The following is a 21,171-nucleotide window of genomic DNA, read 5'->3' on the forward strand; positions in this document are numbered from 1 at the left end:
CACAGCATCAATGATTGTTTCATTGTTGTTGAACCACCCAAATTCAAGTAGTCTTGTAAATTATTGTGCTTTTTATATGTGTAATTAATTTACATAGTTATCACAACTACATTAGTCCTTTACCAGGTGTAAACTGGTAATTACTCTAACATGGGCAACACTGGGTTAGAATAAACTGGAAAATACTCAACGCCAGGTATTTCATCTAGGCCTATAAATAAGTCTACTTTGTTGGTGAGTCAACTGCCCTAGTTTGTCAATATTTGTTTAAACAGAAAATATGGATAAAGCATGCAGCTAGCAAAGAGTTAACAAAGAATTACTTTAGATAGATAAACAGAGCAAGGTGAAATTCAAGAAAGCACAAAACCAGGATTTGTCATTTTAGAATCCGGCTCCATTGCCCATACCTTGCCCAAAACAACTTCACTCTAATGTTAAATCATGTGTGCCTGGCATGCTGCAATGGACTCTTTGTTTTCCATATTTTTCTGTATTGCCACCAATAACCCCCATTGAGTTTTGTGTTACCCAACCAACAAAGAGACAGCATACTTTAAATTCTAATAAATAAGCCATACATTTATATTGCAAAAGTAAACAATAAAGCAGTCTAAAAAGAAATAAATGAAAAACAACCATAAAAAAATTTAAATTATACTAATGGCTGTCAAATTGTATTGACAAGCTTTCAAACAATGGTGCCTCGTCAGGTCAAAGTAAGAATAAAAGTAATTAAAATCAGGAAATAAAAGTAGCACAAATTGAAAGACGTAAAATGTGTACAGCCTAGTAATTACACAGGAAAATGTCTACAATACGTAAATAGACACAGATACATGCACAGAGGCACAAAGCATATGAAGGTAGGCTAGATGAATGGCTGCATCCTAATTGGTGTATAACACAAAATTATGCCATGGCCCAGGTTCACCAGAGTAATTACCAGTTTAATGCTACGCCACCTTAACCTTGGACTTACATTTCCGCTAGAATTAAATTAATTAACCGCTGTCAAGCACAATAATCGCAAAATCTACCTTAATTTTATGCGGTTAAGCAACTCAAACAAATCCATCAAGCTTTGGGCTTTAAATCTCTATTGCATATTATTTTTGTATTTAAGCTGTGTAAATTTGCTTACGCCTTGTGGTATAGCCAAGGGTAATCCAAAGCGAGGTCTGACATCATTTTAGTGGCCCGGGAAATGTTGTTCAATTAACTTATTCCAAAAATTGTTTTATTTTCTTCTTATCAGACAGGTTAAATCAAGAATAAGTGATCTAAGAACAGCAATCAGGTTTAAATTAATGGGGTATGGTTTAAAAATGTTCAGGTTAAACTATTAAATTTTTTTTAATCTTTTTAAAGCACTAAAGCAGCCTACTCTGTGTGGCCTGCAACAATACACAAATTTTATAGCCTGCAAAGATGGCCACCTTGGACTCTCTAGTATAGCCTATGATTTAAAAAGTAATTGCAACAGTTTACCATTTAACCAAAAAGTTTTACGGATGTCGTAACATCGAGGGCTTAGTATTGCAAAAATATTGTTTAAAATGGCTTAACGTTTCTGTTTGTCTTAAACATTGCAATACTGGGCCCTTTATCCTTTGTAAATAGAAATTCCCTATCATGTAGCATGAGTTTTTGCACTTTGCTGCCCTACTGCCATGATATAAATTGCAATTATCCTGATCTGTGGAATAAAAAAAAAAAAAAAAAATTTACGTTTTTTGCATACATAAAACTAGAACTCTTATAAAGTTGTGCTAAGTATGTGGGTAAATCTTTTTCAAACAGTTTGCAATTATCTACATAAAAATTATCTACAAATCAGAGCTATTATTTATAAAAATAGCTTCCTTAGTTGTTTGACGCTGTTTTCGTCAAGCTTAAAAAAAAATTATGAAGTTAAGACTTTTGTGCATACTGTTTTAGTAAAGGAGTGTAAAATACAAAACTAACATATAACAAAAAACAATGTAGTTGTTGTGTTTTTAAATAAATGCTTTGCTATAGAATTTGGTTAAGCACGGCACACACTACCAACGGAATTTTACATAAATTTGCATTTTTCTATTTGTCTTGAATAAATCATTCTTATTTAACTATTTGGAGTTAGCATGGCAGCTTGATATGGCTCGCGCACATTCCCGTCAGAATAACTCACTGATTGGCGGACACATCTAGACAATGTATATAAGATACTTGTAGTTTGAACTCTAAACTATACCTAACTAATAGTGTTTTTCTATCAGACTCGCCTGAAGAATAATGGACACCATACACGGCTTCTTAAGCATGAACATACAATTTTATTGTCAAATAATATTCACAAAAATGTTAAGTGGGTATGTGACTATTTTTCCCAATTTCTCATGGATGAATGCAATTGGTTAAGTTTGATTGAAGACTCATTAAAAAAAGCTGGATTTGATATTTTACTTTCTTCTAAAAGTAAGTGTATGATAACCAGAAACATCATTTTATGAAATAATTCGTATTTCCTTGTGGGGACTTGGTTTAAGTTTTTTTTTAACAACTGTATGTGGTTCTAGTTGTGAAATCTGATATCTCTACATAAACAATCAAACAAAAGAAAATTCCAGGTTGCCCTCCCCAACAGAAATGTCTTTGTCATTAAACATATTCCATCATCTTAGAAAGCTTTATTAGTTTATCAGTTGGATGTTAACTGGTACTGATTTGCTTTTTGTTATGCAGTTAGTTAATAATTTGCATTATATAAATCTAGTAAAGCATGAGCCGATTAGAAAAAAGATATCTAGTAAAACAAGGTGAGAATATTTTTGTTTATAGAAAATTCATAGAACTTACTATCGTACAAGTTTAATTTGTTATAGCATGCTAGGATTTCTAAGACTATTCATTCCATTTGAATTTTTGAAAGTAAATTTGACATTTAGATCCTGCTGAGTATGTTGAAAACTTGTACAACCGTCTCCAATCTGAGGAAAATTCACATAAGCAAACTTTAGCAAGCATTGATGATATGGAGAAAAGGCATTCAGATGAAATGCAAAAAAAAATTGAATTAATACATAAAGAAAATGAAGAAAAACTAGCTTCAGAAGTTGAAAAATTAAGGTTTTAATTGTTTTTTGATTATCAACAGAAGATATCTAACAAATTGTATCTAACTGATCTAACTAATTGTATCTAACTGATCAATTAAATGCCCTGTAAAAAATTACCCAAAATCTTATGGGTTTAACTTTATTTCCTTGTAAAGTGGTAATGTTTTATTTTTGGCACAATTCGCTAGATAATATTTTTAATTTTTTGTTGACACAATTAAAAATTATCCTTTTCTAGTTGTTCAAAACATTTATAGTATAGTTATGTTATCAAGTATTAATAGCTAATTTTTACAGTGCTTCAGGGGAATCTAATTAACTTTGTATTTCCAACAATTTTTAGTAGTTTAAATTTTGTGGTAATCTACATTTATATAAGTTATACATTTCTTAAAAGACTTGAAGAGCAAATGAAGTTGGAGAAGAATATGGAAATTGTTCGGGACAAAGAAGAACAGAAACGACTAGATGCATTGCTTTTGGAAAGAGAAAAATTAGCATCTGCAAACCTTAGTGGTGAGCAGTTGCAAAAGGTATAAGCAATTGATTGTTCTCTTGTTTTATTTATTTATGTACCAATGCACTTTATAGGCTCTCACAGATAAAATTGCTGAAGAAGAAGAACAAATATCTAAAATTGAAGATTTATTCCTCCAAATCGAAACTCTGAAAAAATCAGAGGTATATTTTTCATTTAAATATAAAAGAACAAAAGTGATTTTTAAATGCAAACTTTCTTTCAAACAGTGAATTTCTTAAGCTATGCTTAGCATTGATTGGTTTACTCCTATTTTGCTTTGTTATTTATATTCAAGCATTTAATTATTATAGATTCATAGATACTGCATTACTTGAGTAAAGCAATTTCAGTAAAATATTATTTAAAACTACATAATTTCCATGAGTTTTATAGATTAAAATAGGAAATTCACCAATTTTACATATAAATGTGTAAAAAAAAAAAAAAAAATTTGGCACTGGCACTCGCCAGTCGGGCGAGCGGCTATCAATCAGCACTTGCCCGGACGAAATAACACTCGCCAAATTTGTTGTCACGTCGTCTGCAAATTTCCGTCCGAGCGCGGTCGTCTTGGGTTATCGTTAACCTGTCTTGTGGTTTTTATACGTAAACATTAGTTTTTATGTCTGGTCGTTTATTTCCATGCATGGATGGATAAAAAAACAAAAAAACAAATTAATGACCCATAAAGCAGTTTACGCTTAAAACAATGTTTTTTTTTACAACCTATAGTGAAAAAATAACACTGACAATTTAGTAGCCACGGCCTGGCTGTTTTCCATTTTTCTGAAATGCTTGCGCTTTCTTTTTTTCGTATTCTGTTTTTTCTGTGCTTGAAGGACCACCTAACACTATAGTTACTTGTTAAAAACAGATATAATAATGACAAAATAATTGTAAATTTACAACTAAACCATTCATTCGAAAAGTTAACAACCATATGCACCAGAGATTCAGTGCTGCGCGATGTGGGTCGTTTGAATTTCCAAGGGCGTCCGCAATGGTGCGATTCGTATCTTAACATAATTGCGACATAAAGTTATTTTTCAACCTTTGGCTTAGTTGACCGCTATGAACTTTAAGAGATCGCAACAACATGCTTATGTAGACTAATTGCTAATTCTCAGCTGTAGTTTCACACAAGTAGGTGATATTTTCAAATATCGTAGTGTTCACTGGACTATTTCTGCCCCTCAAAACCTCCAAAAAACACTGCTTACAAATATTATTAGAAGATATTTGCATTTAAACTTATTGTTATCAAAAACTGCAGCTATTGCTCTTAATTTCGTAATACAAACAATTAAATAAATACAAAAAAGTAGAATTATTATCCTGGGTACATCGCAAGTCCAATAAACTTTTCCAAAGCATCAACGACTGGGTTAAACATTTAAAAATTAACAATGTTTAAGTTAAACAATAAACCTTATAACTATTTGCCACTGCAGCAATGACATCTTTGATTGTTTGCCGGTAAACGACTTTTTTAAAACGGGACAAAGAGTCTTTATTACGAGCTTCAAACGTGACTTCGATTAACCTTATTTTGTGTAGTGTTGAATGTTTTGCGTCTTAGTGTTTAGGGAAATAACTGGCGCTAAGTTATATTTCGCTTAGTAGTTGTGCTTAACACAAGTTGTCCTACAGGACCCACACCAACTAATTAAATTTCTCGCTGAAGCCACTCGCAAGTCGGGCGAGTGGGTGTCAATCAGCACTCGTCAGGAGCAATTTGTACTCGCATTGGCGAGCGGGTGAGTGGTTAAGCCCAACCCTGTGTTGGCTGTCATCACTATTATATATTAGGTGGTACCATTTCTGTGTAAATTTACTAGCCATGTGGTATAGACCAGTGCTCCGCAACCGGTGTGCCGCCAGACCATACCAGGTGTGCTGCGACGTTCCTGGAGGTGTGTTACTTGCGTTTTTAAGGACACTCTTCAATAATTATAATCAGTCGAATAAGTCCTAAATTCATGGGAATACGGCCTAAATGGACAAAATAACGCCTGAACTGTAGTGAGAGTGTTAGAAAACCGGAGGCCATTGGTCTGGCATCGGATGATTTGGTGTCGACGTTTCGACTTCTTTGGTTTGAATATGCATTGGCTTGTTTGCCCCTGTTTGGTGTTATTGGTTGGTTATGGGTTGGGTTAGAAATTAAGGTATGGTTGGAGATAGGTGAAGTTAGTGATGGAATTAGGGGTGGGGTTTAAGGTCAGGTAAAATATTGTATAGGCCTTATTCTAGCTATTTAGGTCTTATTCCTACGGGTTTAGGACTTTCTGATTTAGACATTTTTACGACAATTTGATATTATTTTGGTCCTATTGCGAACTGTGTTTTATCTCGAAGTAGCGTTGTTTTACTTTCTTTTTGTGGCTGGAGTCCCTTATAGGCCGTCTTAAGATATTTAGGACAGGGATCGGGAACCTATGGCTCTTGATCTCAACTAAAACTGATACGGCCACGGCGACTTTCCTTACCTTATATTACCTTTTTTTACACATAGTAACAAATTTTTGGGGCTCCGCGCAAATTCTATTTGTTGTTAGAGACTGTTATCCCGTTTGAAGGTATCTCTTAATACCCAAAAGCCCTTATTTTTTCAATGAAACTTTGTAATCAAAGTTGTACAAACTTAGCTAATTCCATTTTGTTGCATCATGTTCTGTCCTTTAAATGAGAACAAAATAAACGGCCCTGCTCAGTTTACTATTTTTTGCTAGATGTTAAAAAATATTATATGGCTCTCATGGAAGTACAACCAAGAATATTTGGCTTTAATGGGTCCCTTGGCTAAAAAGGTTCCCGACCCCTGTTTTAGAAAGACCGTAAAATAGCAAAATCAAAACATAAAAAAATGTAATCCATCAAATTTCCAGCGCGTCAAATCATTAATCGCTCCTTTATCTATGGGCTGCCTAGTATGTTTGCCTTTTTGTGTATTGTTGATCTTCATATATTTCGTAGGTGTGCCACCAAATTTTTTTTAGCTCTGTTGGTGTGCCGTAAGTGAAAAAAGGTTGCGGAGCACTGGTATAGACCATGATACAAAAGAATGTGGCAATTAACATGTAACCAAAAGGTACACTGAAAACTGAGTGCAATCGCGGACCCCCTGTGGTCCGTCGACCCCTGATTGAGAACCACTGATCTATAAGGAATATTTTTTTATTAGGTCGTTTGGCTTTATGTCAGCCCCATTAGAGGGTTGAATAGTGGTAACTCTGAGTGTCATATTGATGGTGATCTTTTTAAACTCTTTAGATGGAAAAAATATTTCATGAAAACATGCTTGGCATTCCCTTGCCTACCAAGTTATCAAATTTATCTTTAATTTTTCCATGTTTTAGTTGAAGGTGATACCTTCCCCTAAAAATATCTTATAAAACTGTGTTCCCATTTAATGACAGATTTAGCTGGGCTTATGAGATAGTTGAACATGCTTTTGACATTTTAGCAGTTTGTTGGCAAATTTATTATAAAAGTATGATTAATTGCAGCCTTGAACTTTCTGAAAAGCTAATCTAAGCAAGGGTTGTTGTAAACAATTATTTACAGTTCAACAGTTGCTGCACCAAATTATGGGGATGTAAGCCTTAATTCTTGTAACTGTGTTCTAGTTTTCAAAGGCAAAATTTGAAAACAATATTCTAGATATATCATGAATGAGCTGTGTAAATATTTCAATACATCTGGTGCTATTTTCTGACAATGAACATTAGATCAACATGACTAAATATGTTTAACTTATCATAACTACATTTTTATTATAAACACAAAACTGAATGTTAATACAATATTGGAAGACAAAAACTAGAATAGGCAAATAACTGATATCATTTCTAGTTTGTCATTGCTGTATAATCAATATCACCTGAATGTATAATAGAACATACCGAAAACTGAGAATTTATGGAAGTTACAGCGAAATTAAACTTGAGGTCTTGCAGCTAGTTGTTTTTACAATCTATTGCCCCTACTTTTTCACTTTTTTTTAGTTCAGCTGCTAGAATAACCTGAAAGTGCATTCAAAGAGCTGAGTATTTAAATTACTTCACATAATCCAACTTTGGAGAAATTATGTACTTTACTTGTTTTTATGATCAAACGTTTAGACTTAAAGTAAATGTTGGACTTTTTAGCGTTGTTAACAAAATTGGGCCTAAACAAACTAGTAAACAACAAGGAAAGATGTTTGTTACTCCTAAATTGAGAAAATCATGCTTATTTGCGCTAATTTTTGCATATTTCTATTTATAGTATTGCTGACGTCATTTGTAGTGCAAAAATGTTAGACATACCATTTGACCATTTTGTTTTTAAACACAAACACAAAATCAGTGTAAAATCAAATATGTTATGTATTTAAAAAATTGAAAACAGTAAAACATGTTACAAAAACTTAGGCCAATCAACAAAATTTTGACGTGATTCGCGAAGCTATTTCATCTGTAAGTTTTAATACAATGGACTTTGGGTGCCAAATCTGCATATCTAAGCAAGCTTTGCACATTTTTTAGCTATATATACAAGGTAGATTGACAGGTAAATTAAGCTTAGGGTCGATACTATCTGTTTCTTTAGCAGCCTTTGTATTTAAACAGCCCATTTTTCATTCCATTAGTTTTGTCATTTTTATACTTATTGTTAAATGTTTCTATTATCTAAAGAAAAGATTTTTTTACTAAACAAATTTAGCTTTCTGCAATAAGCAACCCCAGTTAAACATTAAACCTGCAAATATCTTGCTAAAAACATTTATTCAGTTGTTTTTTTTTTTGAACAATTTCAGCGCTGAGATTCAATGAAACACATCACATGAGTCATCAATAGCACATTTTAACTTAAATTGAGGCATTTGTAAACGGAGGTATTATCTTGTAATTTTTAACTTGCTCCTGGTTATGAATTTAAGACAACTATTTTTTTCATAAAACCTCATAGCTCTGAACTGATGTTTCTCAATCATTTTCAGCACTGCAATAAAGAATACAGTAATCTTTTCACTTGAATCTGACCCACCAGGCAGTAATGAATCTGTATCTTTCAGTAAAACAGAACCATATGCTAATGTTCTTTGCTGACAGTGTTAAAATTTAGGTGGTATATAACATTTCCACTAAAAAAATTTAGCGTCAAATTTCAAATGTGATTTAAAATAAAAAAAAATAAAATACCAAGTTAATATATTTCTGAATCTATACATTTATCATGTATTTATCCAGCTATACAAGGAATAAATTGTATTTTGTTGTATTCTTTAAACACGGCAACACTTTCATTGCACAACAAACATACTGTTTTTTTTTGCCGAATTGGGTAAAAAAGTATTTGGGCATGTTTCTTAGCAAAATCCATGGCAAAATAGTTATTGTAAATTAATATATATTTTAACCCAAAACAAATAATCTAAAAACACAAAGAAAACAAAGAACTAAAGAATAACTAGTAACCACTATTATTTGATGTATTAAGCAAGTAGTGGGGGATTGGGGCAGACTGTGGCCGCGGGCCACATTATCATGTAAGAACGGAAAACTGTCTGCGGGTCGCTCAAAATCACAACTACAACAGCAGAAATTTAAGAAAAATATAATAGTGTAAGGTAATATCAAATATGCGAAAATTTAGTCTGTCAGCCAAGTTGGTTTTATTTTGTTGTTCGTAAATATAAAATTTAACCCTCGTTTGTCACCGAGATTGAAACAATATAAACTAATTTGCATCACCTGTCACTACCCACCATAGGCAATATCCCCATCATTATCATACAGTTTAGCAGTATACATCTGGCTTCAGAATGTTAAAATAACCCGACTTTGGCCAAAATAATAAACGGCAGTCCGACCCCTGAGTCCGAGTCTGGCTAAATGCGCCATTTCGCTGAGTCCGACTCTGACACTACAGCCAGCATTTCATCCTATTACGTAACTAAAATAAGGTGGATATTAAGCAATCCACTCATAGAGGACCCACCCTTAAGAAGTGGTTGGAAAATATTTCACCATTTGCTATTATACTTTTACAATTTACAGTTGGCGGCCTGTCAGTTTCAAAATTTGGCACTGCACATGCGCATGTCAGACTCAGGACTAAGGTAGTTTACTTGTTCTTACTCGATTCCCCATTCAGACTTTGACTCGGCAGCCCTGTAATCTTTGCTAAATAATATCATGTTTTTTTTTTTTTTTTTTTTTTTTTACTGATATATATGTATAAAAATCTATTCGTTATTATTTATGTTTTAGATATTGTTGCAAGACAAGGTTAAACAATTGACAGATCAGCATCAGGTTGATTTACTTGTTATGAGTAACAAATTGAAGGATTTAAATACAAGCACATCTGAAAATATCAAACAATACAAGGTAAAATTGATTAATCTATTTCTATTTTTATACACTTACATCCACTGCCCCACACTACTTTATTCCAGATAACTGTGCTGGTTATAAATGTAATTTACACCTGTGTTATACTGTTATAAAATGTTGCCATTACCAAACTCAATCAGGTTTTACATTTTTTTATTAACATATTTTTACTACCTTGTTTTGGAATTTTTGAGGTGGTAAATAAATTAAAATGGTGAATATTATTTTAAAGGAAGAAATTCGTCAACATTCTATTACAATAATTACCCTGGAAAACCAATTACAAAATAAGTGTAGTACATACGAAAATCTTCAGTTTAAGTATAAGAAATTACTACAGAAATCTCAAGGTAAGTTGCCTACTTAGTTGTGTTAATCTTTTTTAAAAAACATCAATGTAAACCTTTTGACTAGAAAATATTTTTAAATAACTGCACTGATTTATCATATTGAGCCATGCAACTCACATGGGCATATACTGTGATCTAGACTTGAAGTACTACAGATCAACTATTATGGCATACTCATATTAATAAACCTGATGCCTTCATAAATGCTTTTACCAAAATTCAGTTGGCCTAATCAGAATTGTATTGCAAGCAAGGCAAGGCTAGAACAAATAGCTTGGATTGAGGTTCAAACTAAAGATTTTGGCCAAACTATAACTGCCACATTTCAGAATGAGCTACTAGGCTGATTTATCATATTTATACATTTCATTTTGGGAAATTTATTAAAACTGGTTTATGTGATAATTATAAATATTGTAGATGTCTTGGTTGTAAATTATTAAACATATCTTGTTTTTGCTCGAATAATATGGACCGAAAATTTATTTTTCAGACATATCTTGTTTTTGCTCAAATTATGTTGGCTAAAAATTTATTTTTGGGACATATCTTGTTTTTGCCGTTATTGTATGGGCCAAAAATTTATTTTCAGGACATATAAAAAATATTGTTAAGTCATCGCTTTAGCTCTCTGTAACTATTGGCTTCCATCTAGCATTTGGAAACTTTAATACAGAATCTGTTCAGTATGAATTGCTTTGTTCAGCTGGCGAAGCGACGAAGCGGCTGCTATCCTGCTGAATTTTATTGTCCCGCAGTGCGACTTTCTGTAAAATAAAAAATGCTTACTTGTGACCGGATTGCAACGGTTTCTATTTTACCTCATCGCCCGGCATCTTGCTTAAGAGGGAGCAGTGAGAGCGACGTTACTCTGACCACATGCCAAGGACCGATCAGCGAACATATGACGTTGAGAGGCGGACAAACTTTGTCATTAGTTATAAGAGATTTTACCGCCACAAATTTGTCTGCCAAATCTGGTGGTAATGTAGAACTCTCTGTTAGCAACGGTTTCGCATGTTGTTCCTACTAAACATATCAACTAAATGTTAGTAAACCTAAGGCCCTTTGAAACCCTTATTATTGCTTTACATAATGATCATTAGAGTCACAATTCAGTGGTAAATGTTAATACTTGGTATGGCTTTTTAACGAAAATCAATAAAGGATGGAAGAAATATATAGAATACACAGTGTATACGCATTAAAGTCTATTTATCAAATTAATTTTCCTAACATTCCACAATTGCCTCGTCGTAATTAAATTTAATGTCGCAGTAATAAATCAAGAGGCGAGATTTTGGCTAGATACGTTGCTGCTGCTGCTGTTGTTGTTGCTATTAAACAATATACTTTTGCCTAAAAAAATCCCAGACTTCTGTTCGTCGCCCATTTCGCTTGTGCCCCTCCAGAGTGATTTGGCAATTTCCGGCTCCGACCCCCTTTCCATGTGCATTGATGTCTTTCATGATTTTATTGTTTCATTTTGTGAGGTGTGGGTTGCTAGTAGTACTCTTTTTTTCATTTTTGATTGGGTATTATCCGGCAGGTCCTGGGAGATATATTTTTAAGGAAGGTACAATTTTTTTTTTTTTTTTTTTTTAAGGCTTTATACCCCTATTGAGCGGTAGCGTTATCTCGTAAACAGGACTCGTTTCTCAAATTTGAAGTAGTGTATTGTGTTTGTATTCCAATAAGTGCTGAAAATAATATTATTTAAGTATTTATATTGTTACTATTCTGTAGTTATGCTTAGTTTTTACCTAAAGACCATTACATAATTTGAATCCACTATCTAACCCCTTCGCATCAAGAAAGTCATGGTACAAAGGCTGGAAATTTTCAGCCCATATCTGTTTTTGCGAGCATAAATGGGTCAAGCAAAAGCTTTGGGGTATGTTTTTGTCTGTTAAAGGAGCTTTTTAGGGGGCAGGTTGGTAAGACTGAAACAAATGTTTTTTGCATAGTCTTTACAAAAACACATAACAGAAAATGTATTCCTTGGCTAACTACCCCATTCCATCTGTAATGTCATAGGTGAAGGCAGGAAATTTTCGGCCCATATCTGTTGTTGCTTGCAAAAACAAGTCAAGGAAAGTACACTATAATATATGCCCTAAAACCAACACACTTAAGGTGTAATATATAATATTACAAGAATTAACTTGGTAAATTACCCTATTCATGATTACCAATTTATTTGACAAACTACTCTGAAAAAGTCCCCCCCCTCCTGACGAAACATACAAGCGCAAGCCTGTCTAGTTGGATCTGTTTTACAAAACATTTTGCAAATAAAAGTAAAAGTCGGTATTTTTACATGTGAAACCCTTTTCTTTTGCATTGTTGTATTACAGATAAAGGATTACGTTTATATTGCAATATATTCTTAAGATTATTTTGTTTTTGAGCATTGCATATGATTATTTCAAAGACACATGATTTTATTTATTGTACACGATTTTATAAATTAAATCCCTAAGACCAATTGTGTTTAAATATTTTGCATTTTAGAACAAGTGGCTTTTACTCAAAATGACATGCCACAGCAATCTTCTGTAAACATTGCGGAGTTGGAAAACACAATTTCAGTACTTAAATCACAATTAGTTCATGCAACACATCAAATACATGTAAGTTAATATAAGAAAGATTTTAACTGTCTATGTGTGTTTTCACTACCATGAATGAAAATGTCCTAAATGTATCTTTTTCTTCTGCACCATACACTATTTATCATTAACATTTTTTTGTTTACAAAAGACAATATTATATCATAAAATAACTAATTTAAGTGTTGAAAGTTAACATTTTCTTTCTTCTTTGATTCTGGTAATGTATAATTTGTTTTAATTACAAATGGAACTGATATATGACTTTATTAAAATAGCACCCAGGGCTAAAATATTTTTATTTTTGTTTAATTGTTTTATTGCTCTTTGCTTTCATTGTTTTCCACAATGCATGTTATATATTTATTTTATTAGTAATTATGAGCATTTTTTTAATAGATGTACCAAGATTCTATAACAGGGTTACAAAGAGACCTATCTGGCTCACAAGCAAGAATTTCTGATATGACAGGAGAACTGAGTGAATCGCAAAAACAAGAACTTGAACATAACAGGTGTACACTTTTAGTTAAATCAACAAATATTTATTTAAAAAAAATAAAAACATGTTTTGTTATATTTTTGGTTTGTAGAAATGTTATAAAACAACAGGAAATTGAATTGTCAACATCAAAGCAACAATTATTAAAAATGATTGCAGTTGTTGACTCTCAAAAGGAGGAAATCCAACAGTTAAAACAAGCAGTAAGGTTGGTAGAGCAGAGTTTTTTTTTTTTAAACTTGCAATGTCCTGATAAAATGCACCTTTTTTCAAATGCAAAAACTGAGTGTTTTATTTCGTCTTATGAAAAGCAAACACAAAATAAAATAATGCAATTGAAGAAAAGTGATACAAGTAATAAAGAATATGGTACAAATATTGTTTTTTCCACTTTGAATAAAAAGAGTAAACTAAGGTTTGAGCTGCCTGGTGATACTCTTAACCAATGTTTGCCAAACTTTTTGTTGCAGCCACAATATAAGCTTTCCAGGACTATTGATGGTCCACTATGAAAACAGGGGAGGATTCAGTATTTTGGTTTGAGATGGGGGTGTGCAAATTTTTAGAATGGCATCACAAGCAGGGCTGCCGAGTCGGTTAAAAATAAACCGAGTCCGACTCGGATCAAAAAATTAATCCGAGTCCGACTCAGATGAAATGTACGATTCCGTTGAATCCCGAGTCCGGCCCTGACTCAACAGCCTTTATTTCACCAATTTACGTAACTAAAAAGAAGTGAATATTCAGCAATCCTCTTATAAGGGGTCGTGTAATTCTTTCACTCACAATACATGCTGCTATCACACTACACACTAAAAATGGCTAAAAGGTCCACACTTTGGCAGAGGCCCTCGGTTAGTCTTACTTGAATCACATTTTTGGTTTTATGAGAAATAACTAGTTAATGGTATAGACTTATAAGTAAGCTTTAGCTTTCTGTGTTAGTTTGTGTTCCATTTTTTGTAGCAGGTAGAATTTCCACCAACGTAAAGGAGAATTCAGACATTTATAGCACCTTAGTTTGCTGTAATATGCAATGCAAAAAAAAAATTTAGTGAAATTCAACATACAGGATTTTTTTAGTTAAACTATGACTCCTATGGCAATGAACAGCCATCCAACCTTTAGTTAGTTGATATTGGCAACTAAAGTTGGCAGCATTAAAACTCAAATGTCTTGCTGGTTTAACACTTCAATATTTTAAGTTGCTTTTGCATCCTTTCTCTTGCATTTGTGTCTGAAATAAATTTTTTTTGAGTTTTAGGATTTTTTATGACTGTTCTAATGTTGGGTACACTATGCAGTATGCACGGATCTGTAATGTAGCTTGATAATGAATTGCAAAGCAAAAAAGGTCATACGAGCTTGTATCATCTTAAGTTAATGTGACTGAGTAATTCAAGCATGACTTATAAAATTGACTGAAGCCCCGAATTTAATGCTGGCACCTTATCAACACCGCTGTACCTGTTCAAAATGTGAAGGTGTTAAACACTGCGCTAACTATAGAAACTACGACTGATAAGAATTGCGTCCCCCCTTTTATAAGTGATGCTTGAATTACTTCTCAGTCACATTAGCTGAAGATGATACAAGCCCGTATCGAAATGTGTTAATAATCAAGATGATGTCGATCTGCTCTAGAGTTTGTGTACTAAACTACTATTCACTTTTTCATTTTTAGCAGATAGGGCACATGTTATTGAAAATAAGGGTAGCATTTAAATTAAAAGCTGCATTAGTAGAATAAATGCACCATATCCAATCAGGGCGACGCTGCTATGCATTTGCTAAGCCTGTATGTGTCATCCAAGTGTTTAAAACATGTTTCAACTGTCCAGATTGGTGACTATAAACTTTTCAAGTAAGATAAAGTTGGCCAAATGATCACAAATTTTGACACATTTTTTGCAACTTTGTCACTTTTCTTCTAAAAATGTGGAACTGTTAAATGTTGAAAATTGGATCCGATTTCATTCTTAAGCAGTTTTAAACAAATTTGCATACAAATTCTAATACATTTTCATGCTTCCTTTGGTTTTACAATAAAATACTTGTTCAATCTAAACTAGACCTAATGTTTTCAAACTTAAAAGCTTATATGCTTAACCATTGTTAATCTTTTTTCTTTAAATTTTCTTTCCATGCTAATATAAGTCACCATTTGCTTAGCTTTTTTTCCGAAACTTTTTTATTGATAATTTTGCTCACTGAACTTAATTTTGGGCAGTCATTTGTTTGAAGTTTTTATACCATACAAATAGGTACAGACGTTTTTTCCTTACATGCTTTGAATATTGTTATGTATTATAACGTAATTTTAATATTAATAAAATAAATTTGAAGATGATACAAGTTCGTATCGAAACGTCTTAATCAAGATGCTGTCGATCTACTCGACCTTTTTGGCTTTGAAATTTATTATTAAGCTACTTTACAGATCCATGCATAGTGTACCCAACTACCTACCTAAAATAAATTTGCCTTCAAACAAAACATTAATTTGTAATGACTTACACATTTTTTTCGATTAATACAAAAATAATCTATTATTTCTAAAGTTAAATGCCCCAAAGTTTAAACCAATAAGATGTAAACTGTCAGTTCGATAGCAGCTGTTATCCAATAATCAATTTTAAAGTAATATGAGTTTGAAGTATACAATAAAATAATTTTCAAACCAGTGAATGTGTTTAAATTGTAACACATTTACATTTTCTTAGAGAATCAAGTAGAGCATTACACCAATATCAAGAACATTCCAAACAAAGTGAAACATCAGATGAAGAATTATTACCACCAAGCTCTGAAAATCAAAGCACATCTATTTCCCAATCTCCAGGGAAAACCGATAATGTATTAGTATTTGTTACCTAAAAACCTGTAGATCTTTTGCAAGTTTTTTAAAAACTTTTGCGTTGCAGAGTAAAATTGCAACAGAGTTGACCAGTATTGGGGCATTGTGTCGCGGAAATCGTCATGAAGACATAATTTGCAGACAAAGAGAAGCTTTAGCCGAACTAAGAGCAAGAATAAAAGCATTAGAACAGATTCGTCCTCCATGTAAGTAAATTATATATAACAAATTGTAAGTGAATGTTGTTAAGTGCGTATATTCTAGTGCCTAGTCAAGAACAAGCATTGCAACAAGTAATATTGCTGAAAAAAGAATTAGCTGAAATTCGTGCTAAACAGGCCTTGGATGATGACCACCTTGCTCGTGCACATCTCAAAATGAATAAAAATGTAACTACTTGTAATCCAAATATATTTTAAGTATCTAAATATAAATATATATATATATATATATATATGTTTTAAGGAAATTGAAAGTGACCAACAAGTTCGATCTGCAGTCACACAAGCTTCAATTGAAAGAACTGCTCGTGAAAACTTAGAACAATGCATTACCAAAAGTGAAAAATCTGTAGGTTTAATAAATAGTCCAGTTATTAATGGAAATAAACTTTTTTGCTTTATTATTAAAAAAATTAAAATACTAAATAAGGGTAAAACAATTAAACCCTTTGGCCATATACAGCAATCATCATTTAACATTCTTGAAGTATTACAAGTAAAGAAAGATAAAATAGAAAAGACATTTCTTGCACTCATTTTTCTTGAAACTACACAAATTGCTTTGATTTTAGAGCAGTGGTTCTCAACCTTTTTTTTACCGCGTACCACCTCGAGGTTCTATGATCTTGTTGTGTACCAACAAATTATCGAAAATCTCAACTTTACTTAAAATGTATATAGGATTATTAACAGGGGCGGATTAGCTAATTAGTTAGCCCGGAAATTATCTTGAAAAAGTTTCCCTTTTTCAACTTTTTGCATAGATGTTCTGGAAAAGATAATAATTCCTTTCATTGATGAAGCATAAAATATTTAACTATACAATCATAACGATGAATGTATAATTTACTACAATAGAAAAAAAATCCTAAACTTTTTCGGAAAACTGTAATTTTGTTTAAAAACATACTGCGTACCACCCAAAATGATTCGCGTACCACTAGTGGTACGCGTACCACAGGTTGAGAACCACTGTTTTAGAGTATCCATATTAGAACATCGACAGGCCTTACATTTAAGCAAACAAAAAACTTTAAGTCAGTGTTTTTTTTAAGTTAAAACTAATTGTTTTTATTTTTATTTTCAGTATTTGGACATTGTAAATTCAATTGCTGGTTTGTTGAGTATAAACTCACTGAATGGAATGCGATCAATACAACACATGCCACAAGATGAGTGTGAAAAACTGGTTAACGATAGACGGATGGATTTTGATTTGCTTTCATCCCGTCTCAAGTCAATTTTGCAACGCCTTGATAGAAAGGAGCAGTTACTACAGGGTTATGAAAAGGACCTCCATAAGTTAAGGTATAGTATAATTTTAACGTTGTTGGTTTAAAAATCAAAGCAGTTGATTTCCCCAAAAAAAATTGTGATCAAATTTACTTCTTTTTTATTATCAGACAATGGTAAAATGTGTCTCAGTATCACAATTATCCTCTTAATGCTGTTGCACTCCACAGCAATAATTCTCAAATTATGTGCCTTGAGAAATTCCTAAGGGTGCTTTGAAAAATTTTCTTGTTGAGTAAAATAAAACATTTCTTAGGCATGTAAGTAAGCATTTGTAGCTTGTTGGCACACTATCACTTGGAAACATATTATTATGGTATATTTCTTTTATCATGCCTTACATTAAGGGTGTATGTCAAGTTTTGGTATTATTGTTTTGTAAAAAGTGTGCCACAAACTTTTTAATACTTTCTAAGTTTGCCACAAGGTGAAAAAAATGAAGAAATACTGCTCTGCAGCTCAAATCTTTTTAGCTTTGTTAAGACCCAACAGATATCTTTGGCAACATGGTGTTTTCTGCAACTTAGAAATATTAAAACAACATAATAATATAGAACAATGTATATTTTTATTTGATTGCGTTTTTTGTATAATTGTCAGAGGGTAGTTTGTCAATGGGTTTCTTTACAAAGAGTATTGTGCTACCTGTTGGAATCGAGTTATTTAACAAAGTATATTTTTATTACTTAATGTTGGCTCTTGAGTTTTTTTTTAGATTAGGACAGTACATCTTTTTTGTACCTCTATTATATAATGTTGCATTCTATTCACCAAAAAATGAACAGGATTGTTGTATTACTAAATTTAAACTACTTACAATAATGATGTTATTTTGTGCATTGCACAAGATAAATTAACTGCTTCAGTGTGATTCAAATCTAACATAAAGAAACAGTGCTTTAGGGCTACATATTTTGTATTTCATGTTTCATTTATTTTTTCTTTAAGCAAAAACAAATATAATGTGATAATATACCATTCCATGATACTTCAGAGAAGGAAAGTGAGTTTGCTAGGGGGGTATATTCAATTGGGATATCTTTATTATGGTGCTACCTGCCAATAAATATTCCTTATTCCATTTTTTGAACCTCCCCTAATAATAAAAACCTACCGATTCAAATTTTTTGTCAGCCGGTTCTATCACAAAAGTCTTATTTTTCAGCCGGTTCTGTTACAAAAAGTTATATTTTTCGGCAGTCGTCTCATTCATTATGATGCAACAATTCGATTTTCAGACAAACAATCACACAAAAAAAGTAGTAGAATTATAATATAAACACAATGTATAACTGTTACGTGCCAACTCGACCATTGTACGTTTTAAAAAGAAACACATGAGCTACTTGGATCTCAAAAATCGGCGTATCGGATAAGATGCAAAATTCATTGACAGTAACCAGTAATGCTAACCAAACTTGGAGTAATACCAATAATCGTAGTACCTTCTAAACCAGGGGCGGGCAAGTTCTCCAATCGGCGGGCCTGATATGGGGAAATGAAGTACCTAGTGGACCAGATTACGTAATCGATATATTATTTGTACTGTCAAAGCCTACATGTTTTTTTCGCATAATGGCGGCTAATGTTGTACTCTTTCAACACGACAACACTTTAATTGAACAGCAAACTTGCCGACTTGAGTGAAAAAGTACGGGCATTCAATCCTTGTTAAATTTACAACTTTATGTTTCTTGGAAAATTCCAAGGGAAAATATTGATTGTTAATTCTAAATCTAATTTGGGAACAAAAAATAAGACCTAAAAAGCAACAATACCTAAAGCTAAAAAATTAGTATTAGTATTAATACCAACGACATATAATAAAGCCAAATACGCAGTAATATCCACAACAGATTAAGAACCTAATCGTCTGAATAAGACATAAATCTGTCGAAATAAGTCCAAAATTATTCGGAATGAGGCCTAAAACGGCCAAAATAAGCGCTGCAACTGTAGGGAGAGGGTATTGGACGATCGGGGGCCTTGGGCCATTAGGTATTAGTCCTATTTAGGTCTCATTCCGAACTGTGTGTTATTTAGACGTTGATGTTGTTCTTATTTCGATCTTATGGCTGAAGTGCTCTTATTTTAACCCTAAACAAAGAACTAAAAAATAACTAACAATCACTATTATTTGACGTAGTAAGCAAGTAGTGGGGGATTGCGGCAGACTGTTGCCGCGGGCCACATTATCTTGTAAGACGGGAAACTGTCTGCGGGCCGCTCAAAAACCCATCGCGGGCCTAATGTTGCCCGTCCCTGTTCTAAATCGAATCCGTCGGATTAAGACATAAATGGTCAGCATCAGGCCTAAACAACACTTTACCTAACCCCAAACCCCATTACTAAGTACATTACGAACTCACCTAAGAATTTTCACTCTAACCCTTTTTCTAACCACACCCATTACCCATTAATAACCGGGCCAAAAATCCAGTGCTAAAACAGCAACGCTCTAGCGGCGCCGGTCAATCTAGGGCAGGGGGGGACGATTATTTTATTACCGCGGGTCGCATGAGAAACATATTATGTTATAGCGGACCAGTTCTAAAATACGATCTCAAATTTACGAAATAGGACGTCAGACTATGACGTTATAAAACAGGTAAGCTAAAGGACATGTTATTACGTTTGAAGTTGGGCGCAAATGTAGAACAACTGTAGTCGACTTGAAGGCAACATGACAAACGTACTGTACAATGCCTTTTTTTGCTTTCGACGCTTTAAGTTGCCGATGTGTTTGCTATGCAAATAGAAATATTGCAAAAACGGTATATATCAGTAAAAACAAAAAATTACATTAACCCAATTTGGCTGATAAAATGTAAATCGGTATATTTCAAAGGTTGGAATAACTAACTTTTGTAATAATTTTGGATAATATATTTTTAAGACGGAATACATAATTATGTAGGTAAAGTTTGACAAAATTTAATTTGAAAGAGTACCGAGGGGGGCTTTCTCAGTACAGAGGGCGACCGTCTGAAAAAACGCCCAAAACGCGAAGACAATTTCCTTTTTATTCTTTAACACAGGCTAAAAATTGAGTATGGTGGGTCATAGATCCGTCCTGGAGCTGTTTATATATGTTACAACCAAACATGTGTAGAATTGCACTGGGGGCCGAATTGAATGGCTTGGTCCAGGTTTGAACTAGGGCGTCCCTGATATTTTGTCCAGGTTTGAACTAGGGCGTCCCTGATTGTCCCAAACCCTCTATCCACAGTTTTAGGCGTTATTTAGGCAGTATTCCAAAGAATTTAGGACGTATTTTGTTTTAAGCTGTCGTTTGTTCCAAATAGTGTGATTTCATATTTAGGCCTTATTGT

At 33.0% G+C, this 21,171-nt stretch overlaps 1 protein-coding gene across 1 annotated transcript in view; it reads left to right on the top strand.

The window, feature by feature from the left end:
* Positions 1–21,171, top strand: part of LOC146168119 (forkhead-associated domain-containing protein 1-like) — a 46,171-nt gene that overhangs the window by 11,907 nt on the left and 13,093 nt on the right. Inside the window, exons 12-25 of the mRNA XM_083380382.1 lie at positions 2,262–2,460; positions 2,931–3,111; positions 3,499–3,634; positions 3,693–3,782; positions 9,879–9,998; positions 10,237–10,354; positions 12,869–12,987; positions 13,366–13,481; positions 13,560–13,676; positions 16,192–16,324; positions 16,393–16,531; positions 16,590–16,714; positions 16,791–16,895; positions 17,634–17,854. Of these exons, the coding sequence (XP_083236508.1) occupies positions 2,262–2,460; positions 2,931–3,111; positions 3,499–3,634; positions 3,693–3,782; positions 9,879–9,998; positions 10,237–10,354; positions 12,869–12,987; positions 13,366–13,481; positions 13,560–13,676; positions 16,192–16,324; positions 16,393–16,531; positions 16,590–16,714; positions 16,791–16,895; positions 17,634–17,854 (1,919 nt within the window). The remainder of the gene's footprint in view (positions 1–2,261; positions 2,461–2,930; positions 3,112–3,498; positions 3,635–3,692; positions 3,783–9,878; positions 9,999–10,236; positions 10,355–12,868; positions 12,988–13,365; positions 13,482–13,559; positions 13,677–16,191; positions 16,325–16,392; positions 16,532–16,589; positions 16,715–16,790; positions 16,896–17,633; positions 17,855–21,171) is intronic.

Source organism: Ascidiella aspersa, chromosome 1, assembly GCF_963924565.1.
Source record: "Ascidiella aspersa chromosome 1, kaAscAspe10.2, whole genome shotgun sequence".
In the NCBI taxonomy this organism is placed as follows: Eukaryota; Metazoa; Chordata; class Ascidiacea; order Phlebobranchia; family Ascidiidae; genus Ascidiella; species Ascidiella aspersa.